Source organism: Cebus imitator, unplaced genomic scaffold, assembly GCF_001604975.1.
Source record: "Cebus imitator isolate Cc_AM_T3 unplaced genomic scaffold, Cebus_imitator-1.0 Scaffold203, whole genome shotgun sequence".
Lineage (NCBI taxonomy): Eukaryota > Metazoa > Chordata > Mammalia > Primates > Cebidae > Cebus > Cebus imitator.
In genome coordinates this window covers 2,861,147-2,876,747 of record NW_016107518.1, presented here as the reverse complement: position 1 = coordinate 2,876,747, position 15,601 = coordinate 2,861,147, and the positions used below count along the sequence as shown (strand labels likewise).

The 15,601-nt window shown below is 37.6% G+C and overlaps 1 protein-coding gene across 8 annotated transcripts in view; it reads right to left on the bottom strand.

The window, feature by feature from the left end:
- Nucleotides 1-15,601, bottom strand: part of MYO9A (myosin IXA) — a 279,254-nt gene that overhangs the window by 186,534 nt on the left and 77,119 nt on the right. For 7 of the 8 annotated variants that reach the window (XM_017548134.2, XM_017548127.2, XM_017548128.2 and 4 more), the window contains exons 4-6: nt 14,365-14,427; nt 7,882-7,981; nt 6,007-6,063 (exon numbers count right to left, since the gene is read on the bottom strand). In XM_017548134.2, coding sequence (XP_017403623.1) covers nt 6,007-6,063; nt 7,882-7,981; nt 14,365-14,427 — 220 coding nt within the window. The remainder of the gene's footprint in view (nt 1-6,006; nt 6,064-7,881; nt 7,982-14,364; nt 14,428-15,601) is intronic. The other variant, XM_017548131.2, reaches the window with a different exon arrangement.

Here is a 15,601-nt window from a genome sequence, read left to right as displayed (position 1 = left end):
CAAGATTGTGCCACTGCACTCCAGCCTGGTGCCTGGCAACAATTCAAAAAATAAAAAAAAAAAAAAAAAAAAAAAAAAAAAAAAAAAACAACAGAGCAAGAAAAAAAAAAAAAAAACAAAACACCACCAAAACAGCGGGGAAGTACACTGAAAGAGGCACTAAAATATATTTGTATTTGCTGTTATCCTTAATCAAGTGTTCTTCAGAAACCCAAAGTGGTCTCAGTAAATATCATAGTTTTTTAAAAAGCGTATTAATTCCTTTCTATTTGTCTGATGACAACTATAGAAGAAAAACTAAGGATAAATTAAATCTCCCAGAACAGAAACACCTTTATCTTATTTTGGGCTCCCTGGGAGGCAGATCTTGAGATAGACCAAGAGTCAAATACAAGTCACAGAGAAAGTGAGAAAGTGAAAGAGAAGACAGGCTAAACAGGACACACGATGAAAGTAGTTACCACAGGGCGTAAACAGAATTTAATCCCAGGGTTATTTTTGGGAAACGATATAAAACCTAGAGAGGTAAGGGCACTACTGTACTTATATATCATCTTATCTCTCATCAGTCATTGTTTGAGGACTTCTGGAGACAGAGCAGGGAGCTGTTAATTCCCAAGTCACTTCTAGAGGGCCCTACAAGTTCCAAGGCCTTCCAGGATTCTGGAAAAAGCCTTCAGGTGCCAGGATCCAAATACCAGTCAGCCAGAGATCAAGGAAATGGTAACGTTCAAAAGATAAGGCAGGGAACTAACCAACAACTGTTACGACCCCTTCCACTGAAAAACCATAGGCAATCTGTCAGCTCAGTATAAGTTCTTGTTTTTACTTGATAACATGCCACTACATTCCCCCCACAAACATATCCAAATGCTCTTTCCTGCTATTAGACCTTGCTCTTTGTATGGGATGACACACTTCTCATTCACAAATGCCTAGGATAAACCTAGCATGAAGTAGGCAATTAGTGTAGATGTGAGGGAAAGAAAGAGAATAGAGTTAAATTAGATATTTTCTTCTATCTTGTCACTCTTTCTTAAAATATCATATTTTTTTATAACTATCAGTGTAAAGTACAGGACACAAACTGGAATGACTGACTTTGAAGGTCAGTAAAGACACTGGAGATAACTTAAGAAAAAAGGAGAGGCGGCCGGGCACGGTGGCTCAAGCCTGTAATCCCAGCACTTTGGGAGGCCGAGGCGGGTGGATCATGAGGTCAAGAGATCGAGACCATCCTGGTCAACATGGTGAAACCCCGTCTCTACTAAAAATACAAAAAATTAGCTGGGCATGGTGGCGCGTGCCTGTAATCCCAGCTACTCAGGAGGCTGAGGCAGGAGAATTGCCTGAACCCAGGAGGCGGAGGTTGCGGTGAGCCGAGATCACGTCATTGCACTCCAGCCTGGGTAACAAGAGTGAAACTCCGTCTAAAAAAAAAAAAAAAAAGAAAAAGAAAAAGAAAAAAGGAGAGGCTGGGCATGATAGGTCACACCTGTAGGCTGAGGCAGGCAGCTCACCTAAGGTCAGGAGGTCGAGACCAGACTGACCAACCTGGAGAAACCCCATCTCTACTAAAAACACAAAATTAGCCAGGTGTGGTGGTACATGCTTGTAATCCCAGCTACTCAGGAGGCTGAAGCAGGAGAATTGCTTGAACCCGGGAGGCAGATGTTGCAGTGAGCCAAGATTGCACCCCTGCACTCCAGCCTGGGCAACAGGAACGAAACTCCATCTCAAAAAAAGAAAAAAGGAGATAAAACATAGGCTTGGTTGGAATCCCTGCTACACTATTAACAAGCTTTATACCATACAAACAATTGGCTTAAATTCTGAGCCAATGTTGCTTCTTGTGTGAAAGGTAATCATGACTACCACCAGAGGTTTTATAAGAATCAAATATAACATGGAACAGGACACAGTGTCTCATGCCTGTAATCCCAGCACTTTGGGAGGCTGAGATAGGCAGATCGCTTGAGCCCAAGAGTTCAAGATCAGCCTGGGCAACATGACCAAAACCCTAACTTTACAAAAAAAAACATAAAAATCAGACAGGTGCCGTGGTGTGCGCCTGTAGTCCCAGCTATTCCTCAGGAGGGTGAGGTGGACCACTTGAGTCCAGGAGGCTAAGGCCACGGTGGGTGAGCTGTGATTGAGCCACTGCACTCCAGCCTGGACAACACAGCAAGACCCTGCCTCAAAAAACCAGAAAGACAGACAGAATCTGAATGCTAAGTGCTTTTTTAAATTTTAATTTAATTTTTTTGAGACAGGGTCTCACTTTGTCACCCAGGCTGGAGTGCAGTGGTGAAATCTTGGCTCACTGCAACCTCTGCCTCCCAGGATCAAGTGACTCTCTCACCTCAGCCTCCTGAGTAGTGGGAACTACAGGCACGCATCACCATACCCACTAATTTCTGTGGGGTTTTTTGGTAGAGACGGGGTTTCACGACGTTGGCCAGGCTGGTCTTGAATTCTTGACCTCAAGTGATCCACCTGCCTAGGCCTCACAAAATGCTGGGATTACAGGCATGAGCCACCACACCTGGCCAGATGTTAAGTGCTTTTCAAATGGAAAAATATATGCAGAGAAAGATGTACAGTATGCAGAGACCTTACACTAGACTGGCAGAGGGTGAGGAATAAAGCCAGAAAGACAATGTTTAAAGGTGTGACCACAAACTTACAAACTGTCAGATGGGTATGGCAGTAGGAATCTTTACGCTGTAAAAATACTTAAAACAAAACAGATGAAAACATGATTTCAAGGCATCTTGTCCAAGTTGCATCATGATCCCTGAAAGCACTATAGAAAGTCTACCTCACAGAAAACGAGCTTCCAGGTATTACAGACATTTAGTTTCCTGTAAAGGTAGTAGTGACCAAGGTTGGAGCTTTGTCACCACAGAATAGTACCAGTCAAATCCCTCTGCAGCATGGTGGGCACAATAGTGTCCTGAGACTATCACTTATCGCAATTATCATTAAAATTCTACCTAATAGTTGGACCCTAAAATCCAAGGCTCAGATAAATAAAAGAATTAGGCAAGATTGACTGACACTTTACATTGAAGTTATTTAGATCAGCTTTAAGGTACAATGGCAGACATCAGCCAACATATTGCCAGTATTTAATTCATTCTCAATATTTTATAATTGAGGAAAAAAGGCTGAGATGTTAATAATAATAATAAATTTTTTACCATTTGGGAGGAAAATAGCACTTATTAAGTATCTTCTACCTATCAGTCACCATGAGAGGTACTAAAACCTCAAAACACAAGGAGATAGTTATATATACATTTACAGATGAGAAAATAGACTCACAGGTTAAATAACTTTCCAAAAGTTAAAAAAAAATCTTATAAATAACAGGATTGGCCAAACCAAAATCTATGTAGTTCCAAATCGTCTGCACTCACCCATGCAACACAGCTGTTTGTGCTTATTTAATAGGATAACCCTTAAATGGAATTAAATCACCATACAAAGGCAACAACAGGTCCCTTGTAAAAAGCTATTTTCTAACTATAGGTCTCCTTGGGACCATTTATACAATTCCACAAAATAAGTAAGTAACGCAGTACAACATAACAGTACTCAAACAATCCTCTCTACCTATAATACTAGTCACATAAGTTCTAATAACTCACAGGGAAACAAAGTTGTTTGTCCCCAATAATATTATAAGGAGGATCTAACAGAAAATGAAAGATCCTCAAACTGCTTACTTTTATTAATTAACACAAGAAAAACAATCAAATTAATTAATCTTCAAACTATAAATTTTAAAACATAATAAATGGATAATGGTGATGAAAGTATTATTAATGGAGGAGGAGATTATGACTACGAAGTTCTTCTAAAGGGAAAGACGAGTAATGATTATTTCAATGGTGGAAGCAATGGTAGCAACAACATTTGCTATGCACCTACTAAGGATTATGCACTCTATCAAGTTCTTTACATGCACAACCTTAAGACTCATAAAACTTAAAGACCATTGTTAACCCTTAAAATAAATGATGAGAACAAAACAATTAAGTGACCTGCTGCAGGTCTCGAAACTGGAAAGTAAACTAGCCAGTATTCATGTCAGGTCAATCTGCTTCAGAGCCCAAATCCATTTTTTTTTTTTTTTTTTTTAAATAGAGTGTTGCTGTGTCACCCAGGCTGGAGTGTAATGGTATGATCTTGTCTCGCTGTGGCCTCAACTTCCTAGGCTCAAGCAATCTGCCTACCTCAGCCTCCTGAATATCTGGAACTACAGCTGTGCATCACTATGCCTGGCTAATTTTTAACTTTTTGTAGAGACAGGGTATTGCTTTGTTGCTCAGGCTAGTCTCAAACTCCTGGTCTCAAGCAATTCTCCCACCTCAGCTTCTGAAAGTGTTGAATTACAGGCATGAGCCACTACTCTTGGCCCCAAAATTCGTAAGTATGACTTAGAATGTCTCTGAGTAGTAGCAGATCAGTTCACAACTTCACTGTAAGCTCAGATGATCAAGTCTTCTATCTGCAGTGTATGTTTGCAGTCCCCCACCTGCTTTCCAAGGAGGCATGGTCACTTGGTGTAGTACAAGAAAAAGGTAAAGGGGGAGCTTCCTAAGAATGGCATAACAACTTAAATTTTTTCAGTTAAAATGTATCAGATTCTATAAATTTAAATGTCATATTTTTTCCCAAAATGTTAAATCTAAACTCCAAAATTACTTGATAATGAAATAGTAATACAAATTTGCCTACAGGAAAAATTATTATCCATGTATACTGATCCTTCTCACCTGTGAAACAGGCTAGTTCTGCAATTAGTGAAGTTTATAAACATGCAGTAAGAGCCAAAGTTGTGATTCTTTAGAGCAAGGACTAAGACATGTTTTCAGAAAGAATATTTAATAAATTAATTCATTAGTTAATTAATGGATATAGAAAGGTTAGTGTGTGTTTTCAGCCTTTTACAGCTGACTTAATTGAAAACTTAAGAAAAAAAATTTGTGTGCTCTTTTTATGGTTACAAACTTGTCATAAAATATAACACATAAAGCTAAATTTAGCTGGGTGTGGTGGCTCATGCCTATAATCCCAGCACTTTGACAGGCCAAGGCAGGAGAATCACTTGAGGCCAGTGGTTCAAGACCACCATGGGCAACATAGTGAGACTCTGTCTCTAATTTAAAAATATATTTATTAAAACATAATAATAAAATTTTTTTTAAGTTAAAGCAAAATTTACCTATTCATTTTACATTACATCATATATCCCCTTAAATCACTCAATTTAAAATGTAAAATAGGCTGGGCATGGTGGTTTATGCCTGTAATCCCAGCACTTTGAAAGGCCGAGGTGGGCAGATCACTTGACACTAGGAGTTCAAGACCAGCCTGGCCAACATGGCGAAATCCCATCTCCACTAAAAATAGAAAAATTACCCAGGCGTGGTGGCGCATGCCTGTAATCCCAGCTACTTGGGAGGCTGAGGCATGAGAATCACTTGAATCCAGGAGATGGAGATTGCAGGGGACCAAGATCATGTCACTGTACTCCCCCAAAAGAGACTCTGTCTCAAAAATTAAAATGAAAAAAAAACTTATTTATAGGAATTTCAATAATTATTTTTGGATAATTTTATTAAGGCTATAGACTCTTGCTATTGGGAAAAAATCAAAGAAAAATACACATGCATTCATTATATGAAAACACTGCTGATATATAAAACATAAAGGATATAATTTTTTAAAATAAATGATAATTACTACTCATGCAGGTGATGAAACTACTAAAAAATAATTTTAAAAAATAAAAGGGAAAAAACTATAGTTCATACAAATCAACCAACTATACACATATAAATCAATCATTCCAAAGAAATTAAACATTGATTTATCTTCCTTCCTAGGATTCTTTGTATTTCAGCTGATTTGCATTCTAAATCTTCAGATGGATGCAAATGAGCAATGTGAGGACCCTTTGACAGGAACACAAAATATTTAGGTACTTGTACTGACCGGCTCAGAGTCATAGCAATAATCATCCCAGCTCTGTCTGAGGGGTTTCTTTGTTATCTGAAAGTAAGGCAGATTAGTTAGGAGGAAGTAACGGTTATTATACTTTTCTAATGATCTCTTAGATGTGGTGTACAGGTAGCACTGCTGCTAACCACTGAAAAGCTTTTGGCATAGCAGCATAAAACAAGAAATGACAAAGTAAGTATTCAGATTCTGGGAGAATGTATACTATTCTACCCAACTCATAAACACTATGGGCTCTAGTGACTGTTATTTATATAACCTGAGTCCCATATCCTACGAAAACTGACATTATGACAGGAATATGCTATGGCCATTCATTAGAAAAAGATCTGAAAGAATAGCAAAATTCTGGACTTCTCTAATACTAACAACTATCAGCTTATTTATGAGAGATTATTACTTTATAAAAAAGAAAATCTTTAATCACCCAAATATAACGCAAATAGTTTAAAATGGGGAGGAAAAAAACTCAAAAGCTGAATTAGCAAATATTTTTGAAAAGCTAGTTAATTCTACCTAGTAAAAATGTTTAATATTATATCAGAAAGCAATATTTTAAATAGAATTCTCAATGTATTAATACAAAGTCAAGTTAGATTATACTAATATATATAGTTTCAAAATTAAGAAATAACAGTTAATACAACACATTGTATATCTTGGGAAAAGTTAAGTGTATAACTTTTTTTTTTTTTTTTTTTTTTTTTTTTGAGACAATCTCGCTCTGTCGCCCAGGCTGGAGTGCAGTGGCACAATCTTGGCTCACTGCAACCTTTGCTTCCCGGGTTTAAGCCACTCTCATGCCTAAGCCTCCCAAGCAGCTGGAATTACAGGTGTGCACCACCACACCCAGCTAATTATTTTGTATTTTGAGTAGAGACAAGGTTTCACCACATCAGCCAGGTCAGTCTTGAACTCCTGACCTCAGGTGATCCACCCACCTCAGCCTCCCAAAGTGCTGGGATTACAGGTGTGAGCCACTGTGTCCAGCCAAAGATATAACTTTCATAACCCTAAATATATACTGCAATCTTTGAACCATCTGTTGTCAATTTGTTTACAAAACCTTCATAAGGATTTCTTTAACTGTCATAAAGGAATTTCTTTACACAGACATGACCTCTTGCCCCCAACAATAGAAAAATAAGGGAAGACAATCTATTATTTAAATGATCTACTGTTTGTTCTACCAATTCCATTAATGCTGGTTATAAAATTTGTGTTATTACGAGAAATAAAATTAGTAAAGTCAATGTAATGAAAAGTGAGAATTACTCCTTAATGTGGAAGTTTAGGGATAAATTTTGAGTTCTGAGGGAAGATCCAAATTCTCTAAACCATTTGCCTTTGATGATTTTCATACTGAATGTTTAAGAGGACTGTTCATTAAATTATAAAAATAGTCATACTCTAAGTCAGTATCATAGTATCATGCAAAGAGGTATGTGTATTAGACTTCAAAACATGTAAATTAGGTTTCAAGTAATCCCTTGCAAAGGATAAGAATTAATCATTAGTCACATTTAATATCCTGGGGTTTGTAAAAGGTAATCACTTTAGTAAAAGTTTTCTAATATGGAAGTATCAATATACAGCTTATTATTATTTTCTTAAAGAATCTCAGAGAAAACAAAAAGCACATATGTATATGAGCTTTTAACACTTATATGAGAGTGGTAATCATCTTAAAATCTGAGAACTGCATCTCATAGATCTGTAGAGTACATGTATGAAAATGCTAGCTAATACCCATTCCCAGGTTTGGGAAAGAAAGTACTAGAAAAAAGACTTTTTTGAAGCGTTAAATTTAATAATGCCCCACACTTCAAAACGCTTTTTATGAACTCTCACCTGATTGAGATAATGATATTCCTCTGGTTGCTTAAGATGGAATGCTGATCTCTCTTCTTCACTTGCTCCTGCCAGGAGGTAATAGAACACATGATAGTTCCTGTGGGAAACAAAGAAGTATAATTTTATAATGTGTGATTTATGGTTATCATTTAACGGGGGAGGGAGAAGCAAACAGTAATTAGTAAAATGTATCAGCTTTGCTTCATTTTTTAACATAAATGTGATAAATTCAGTATTTAAATACTCCTAAAAATAGAATGATGTTTTGGATATGGAATACAAAAGAGTGGGATGAAGGCAGCAAAATAACAAAGTTAGGACCTCTGAAAATTCTCTCCTCCATAAAACCAATGAGAAATCTGGAAAATCTGTCATTATTAACTTTTTCAGAACTATGGAAACTAACCAAAAGCTTGCAGCAACCCAAAGAGTGTTTACTCAATAAAAATAGCTAAATCTTGGTAAAAATGGCTTTGTAATGTTTTAAAGTTGCCCTATTCCATCCGCTTGAAAACCAACAGCCTGCAAGCTTGGAGGACATCAGAAGACTGGCAGCCACTAGAAAGGTCAGAAAAGGGTCTGAGCTTGTTCAAAGCCTCATTCCCTAGGAAATACCATTATTTGAACTGTCTGGTGGTTCCCTGTAAGCAGCCATATTCAAGGCTGACTCTACAAGACTTGATTCAGACTTCACATAGTGCAAAGATCTTTGCCCCAGAGGCATTCAAAGAAAGAAACTGAGGCAATCATTCATCAGCATATTTCCTAAAGCAGTGGATCAAAGTTAGGCAAACGAAGAAAATTAAAAGGAAAAGCTGGTGAATGGCATCTTCATACTGGCTTTGAAAAGCTCCAATAAATTTCCTAAGAATCTAGAAGGCCATATGCATGCATAACGCTGTGGGCATGCCCAGGGTTGTATGTGCTCTCAGAAAAGACCAGACGAAATATAAACTCTCACCTCTGGTTAACTTTGAAGGTCGCACAAGCAGAAAATAAAGGCTAAGGTAGATTTGTAAAATACCTAGCTAAGTGTTGAAGTCACGACAGAATATATATAGAGAGCCCTGTGGCAAAGACTGAGAGACTTACTTACTGTTTATAAGCATTTAAATAAATCTCTGTTCCAGTTATTACCTGACAACTAAGTTAAATGAGCAGGTACTTCAATAGCCACCCTCAAAAAAGAATATCGACTTTCTAAAATTAGTTCAAAAAAGCCACAAAACAATCAAACCCTGGAAGGAGGGGACTCATTTCCAGAGTTGCCACATTAAATTATTTTTAAAATCCAATTTTGTTTTTTTTTTAAAGACAGGATATTTGTCACCCAAGCTGGAAGGCAGAGGCATGCTCATGACTCACTGCAGCCTCGACCTCCTAGGCCCAAATGATTCTCCCACTTTAGCCTCCCTAATAGCTGGGACCACAGGTGTGCACCACCACACCTGGCTAATTTTTGTAGAGACAGTTTCCCTGTGTTGCCTAGGCTGGTCTCGAACTTGTGGGAGCTCAGGAGATCTACCCATCTTGATCTCCCAAAGCGCTGGCTTACAGGCATGAGTCACCATATCCAGCCAAAAAAATCCAGTTTTCAACATCAACAACAACAAAAAAATTATGATACATGCAAAGAAAGAAGACAGTACAGCCAATACAAAGTAGAAAAAGTATTCATTAGTAACTGTCCCTGAAAAAATCCAGACATTAGACTTACCAGACAAAATTTTAATCAGCTATTTTAAATGTGTTCAATGAAGTAAAGAAAGTCACATTTAAAGAACTTCAGTATGAGAACACTGTCTCACCAAAGAGAGACTATCAAATATAAAGGACTTGTAAGAAATTAATTTAAAAAATTCTGGAGTTGAAAAATGTAACTGAAATGGAGAAGTATCTAGAGGAGCTCAACAGCAAATGTGTAGGCAGAAGAAAGAACACCGAACTTGAACAATCAATCAACAAACATGAAGACAGGTCAACTGAATCTCGTCTGAGAAACAGAAGGAAAAAAACAGACAATAATAAACAAGGTCTCAGAGACCTGCTAGACACCATTAAAAAGACTCCCATACATACTGGGAGTTCTAAACTAAGAAAAAAGAAAGGAACATAAAGAATATTTGAAAAAACTATTGCCAAAATATCTCTCCAAATTTGATGGAAAACATTAATCTGCACATCCAAGAAACTCAAAGAACTCTAGAGAGTATAAACTCAAAGAAATCCACATTTTGACAAACCAAAATTCTTGAAAGGCAAAGGTAAAGACAGAATTTTGAAAGCACCAAGAGAGAAATTCCTCATCAAGAAATCCTAATATAAGATTAACAGCTGATTTCTCATCAGGAACCATGGCAGACAGATAATGTATTCAAAACGTTGAAAGGAAAAAATAATTGTCAATTAAGAAGAGTATATCTGGCCGGGCATAGTGGCTCATACCTGTAATCCTAGCACTTTGGGAGGCCAAGGCAGGCGGGTCACATGAGGTCAGGAGTTTGAGACCGGCCTGGCCAACATGGTGAAACCCCATCTCTACTAAAAATACAAAACTTAGCCAGGCATGGTACCAGGAGCCTGTAATCCCAGCTACCTGGGAGGCTGAAGCAGGAGAATAGCTTGCACCTGGGAGGCGGAGGTTGCAGTGAGCTTAGATTGCGCCCTTGCACTCCATCCTGGGCAACAAGAGTGAGACTTTGTCTCAAAAAAAAAAAAAAAAAAGGTATATCCAGGAAAAATAAAGGAGAAATTAGGACACTGCCAGATAAACAAAAACTAAGAGACTTCATAGCTACAGATGGGCCTTATAAGAAACACTAAAGGGAATTCATTTTTCTGACTGAAATAAAAGGACACTGGACAAGATTTGAGCAAACATAAAAAAATAAAAAACACTGGTACAAGTAACTACATAGGTAAATATAAAAGATAGTATAAATTAATTAATCATTGACTGACTGGTTGACAGGATCTCATTCTGTTGCCCAGGCTGGAGTGCAGTGGCATGATCTTGGCTCACTGCAACCTCCACCTTGTTTCAAGGGACCCTCTCACCTCAGCCTCCCAAGCAGCTGGGACTACAGGTGTGCACCACCACGTCCAGCTAATTTTTGTAGAGATAAGGTTTTGCCATGTTGTCTAGACTGGACTTGAATTCCTGGCCTCAAGTGATCCACCCACCCTGGCTTCCCAAGGTGCTGGGATTACAGGCATGCGCCACTGCACCTGACCAATTTTTTATTTATAGCACTTTTTCCTATTAAACTTGAAAAATTACATAAAGCAGTAATTATAAAGCTGTGTTGATGGATGTACAACCATAAATAAGTAATTTGCATGACAATTACAGCGCAAAGCAGCAAGAAAGGAATAGATCTACGTACAAGCGAAGTTTGCTGTATACTATCAAAATTAAGCTGTCATTATTCCAAATTACATTGTTATAAGTTAAGATTTTAACTACAATACCCAGGGTAACCAATAAGAAAATAAAAAATAATAAAAAGAAATGCCAATGAAATTAAAATGGTATACTAGAAAACATTTATTTAATGCAGAAGGTAGGAACAGAAGAGCAAAAAAAAACCACACTGTTAACACATGGAAAACAAATAGCAAAATGGTATTCATAATCCTACTTTATCAATAATTACATTAAGTATAAATAGATTAAAGATAATCTAAAGGTAGATAAATGGCAGAATGGATAAAAATAAAATGTATGGTCCACCTACATGCTATTTACAAGAGACAAGCTTTAGACTCAAAGACACAAATAGGTTAAAAATAAAAAGATGGAAAAAAGATACCACGAAAGCGATATCCAAAAGCAAGCTGGGGAGTCTTTACTAATCCCAGGTAAAACAAGGTTAAAGACCAAACTTGTTCCTAGAGTCAAGAAGGGGTGTGTGTGTGTGTGTGTGTGTGTGTGTGGTCAAGACGACAGAACCGTGTGTGTGTGTGTGTGGTCAAGAAGACAGAACCCGTGTGCATGTGCGTGTGGTCAAGAAGATAGAACTGTGTGTGCGTGCGCGCGTGTATGCGCTCACACCACCTAAGAAGAGAACCGAAAAACACAGTGAGCCAAAAGAATTTTTTTTTTTTGAGACAGAGTGTCGCACTGTCACCCAGGCTGCAGTGCAGTGATGCAACCTTGGCTCAGTGCAACCTCCACCTTCCAGGTTCAGGTGATTCTCTTGACTCAGCCTCTCAAGTAGCTGGAACTACAGATGCATACAACCACACCTGGCTAGTTTTTGTACTTTTAGTTTCAACATGTTAGCCAGGCTGGTCTAAAACTCCTGATCTCAAATGAACCGCTCACCTTGGTCTCCCAAAATGCTGGGATTACAGGTGTGAGTCAGTGCACCTGGCCACAAAAATAACTTGATAGAACTAAGGGAAGAAGTATACAGTTCAACAATAATACTGACAGTCTGCAATACTCCACTTTCAATAATGAAGAAAGTAACTAGACAGAAGATGAACAAAGAAAAAGAGGACTTCAAAATTACTCTATACCAATTAGACCTAACACATATTTATAGAACACTCGAGCCAACATATGGAGGATATACTTTTTCAAGTCCACATGGAGTATTCTCCGGGCTAGACCATGTGTAGTCTACTAGAAAACAAGTCTCAATAATTTAAGGAGACTGAAATCATACAACTACTCCAAACACTTTGCAATGAAATAAGAAATCAATAACAAATTTCCAAAACACTGTACAAACACATGAAAATTTGGCACCACATTCCTAAATAACCAGTAGGTTAAAGAAGTCACAAGCAAAATTATAAAATACTCCAAGATGCACAAAAACAAAACACTACACCAAAACATGTAAACAGCTGAGGCGGTGTTCAGAGGGACTTTATACCTGTAAACCCACATAAAAAAGATCTCAAATGTAGAACCTAACCATCCATCTTAAGAAACTAGGGGGAAAAAGGCAAACTAAATCCAAAGGAAGCAGAAGGAAGGAAATAAAAAGTATCAGAGCAGAAATTTAAAAAATAGGAAATAAAAAAAGAAAATAGAGAACATCAATGAAACTAAAGATTGGTTCTTTGAAAATGTCTTCAAAATTAACAAACTTTTATCTAAACTGATGAGACAGACACAGAAAGAGAGACTCAAATTCAGGAATGAATGAAAGAGGAACATTACTACCCAACTTACATAAAAAAGACTGTAAGAGATACTACAAAACAAGTTTTTGGCAACAAATTAGACGACCTAGATTAAATGGACAAATTACTAGAAAGATAAAAACTACCAAATCTGACTACAAATGAAACATAAAGTCTGAAAAGATCTATAATAACTAAAGTGTTTTAATTAGTAATCAAAATTTCACACAAATAAAAGCCAAAACCAGATGGCTTTGCTGGTAAATTCTACCAAGTGTTTAAAGAATTAACCCAATCCTTCACAAACTCTTTTAGAGAATCAGTTTGTGAAAACTGGATCTTCACCACTCATTCATTCTCCAAAACCAAGAAAGCAAGAGTTATATCCCTTTATTTCATTATCATTAAAATGTGTTAGAAAAAGTTACTAATAGTTTTCCATCTCTAAAATGGTAATAAATAACCAAGAAACAGAGAAGTTAAGTGAGATGCCCAAGGCATATCCAAGATTTGAATGTAGGTCAAACTCTCTCAACTATTTTATCTCACTGTAGATGAAACAAATAATTAACTTATTTCTCTATTTTATTTCTCCATCTGAAGGCTACCACATATATCATCTCTAAAGACCTATGTACCTCAAGTATTTCAATGGAATTAAGAGCTTTATTGAAATCTTTTTTCTCAAATTAGAGAAAAAACACTAAGAAATGGGAGAAAAAGAGCCGGGCGCGGTGGCTCACACCTGTAATCCTAGCACTTTGGGAGGCCGAGGCGGGTGGATCACGAGGTCAAGAGATCGAGACCATCCTGATCAACATGGTGAAACCCTGTCTCTACTAAAAATACAAAAAATTAGCTGGGCATGGTGGCGCGTGCCTGTAATCCCAGCTACTCAGGAGGCTGAGGCAGGAGAATTGCCTGAACCCAGGAGGCAGAGGTTGCGGTGAGCCCGAGATTGCGCCATTGCACTCCAGCCTGGGTAACAAGAGCGAAACTCCGACTCAAAAAAAAAAAAAAAAAAGATAAAAAGAAATGGGAGAAAAGTCCCAAGGCACATTGCTTACCAAGAGCAATGAGGAACAACTGAGAAACTGCTTACTTGTTCTGACAGTTTGCCTAGAGCTTAGAAAGGGCAATAGTTCTATATACCAAATAAAGATCTCCTCCTAGCAGCCTCTGAAAAACCAAAAAGTTCTACCCATGACAGAAATAGCAATTACGCATAAAGCTATGCATGGTGTAAACTGAATTAAGGGTCATAATACACAAAGACCTTAAAAGTCAATCTGCATGATATAAATGTTAACTTCATCTAATTACACAAATAAAAATACGTACCGTTCATTATGCTCTTGATAAACGAGTCTGGACTTCTCCAGTAGATATTTTTCAACATAGGCACTACAAGAAAAATAAAATTGGTTGATATAAATAATAAAGTTTCATATAAGGTTGACAAGTATTTGGAGACACTGTAAAATACTATCCAGACCATTTCAAAATATTTACCATTGGCCAGGCACGGTGGCTCACACCTGTAATCCCAGCACTTTGGGAGATAGAAGCAGAATGATCACCTGAGGTCAGGAGTTCAAGACCAGCCTGGCTAACATGGTGAAACTGTGTCTCTACTAAAATGCAAAAATTAGCCAGGCATGGTGGCAGGCACCTGCAATCCCAGCTACTCGGAAGGCTAGGCAGGAGAACTGTTTGAGCCTGGGATGCAGAGGGTGCAGTGAGCCAAGATCACGCCACTGCACTCCGGCCTGGGTGACAGAGTGAGAATCTGTCTCAAAAAAAAAAAAAAATACCATTATAATTGTGTTATGGGTACTGTTAGTGTTATCCATGTTAAATTCATATGGTCACGAGTCTTTTATTTTTTCTTTCAGTAAAGCAAATAAAATAAAAAGTTTAAAACATGGTACACAAGATCCCCCAAGACAGACTCTACATTATTTCTAGGCTACTATACTACTACACGGAATATAGAAATAAGTTATCTACTTCCTGTTCTCAAATGACTTACAAGGTAGTAAGAAAGTAGGTAATCTAGCAACTATCATACCGAGTTGCTAGGGCTTATGATTAATGACCAGGATATTATGCATACTCAAAGATAGACACCTGAGATTCAATCCAAGAAGGAAAAAGGATGTAAAGAGGAATTTCCATGGACAGTGAGTACACAGCACAGAGTAAGCATTCATTACATATATCTGGTGAAAGAGTGGCTGAGTAAATGAATGCAAAATCTGAAAGATTAACCAGAAGGCAAGGAGAACTGCCTTTACGTAGTTAAAAAGGAAGGAGGGTACACATACCAACTTCAGGGAAAACAATTAGTCATGTATCACTTAATTACAGAGGTACATTCTGAGAAATGCACCATTAGACAATTTTGTTGTGTGTCAGCATGACAGAGTGCACTTACACAAACCTGATAGTATAGCCTACTACACACCTAGGCCTTATGTTATAACCTATTGCTCCTAGGTTACATATCTATAAAGCATGTTACTGCACTGAATACTACAGGCAACTGTAACACAATGGTAAGTATTCGTGTATTTTT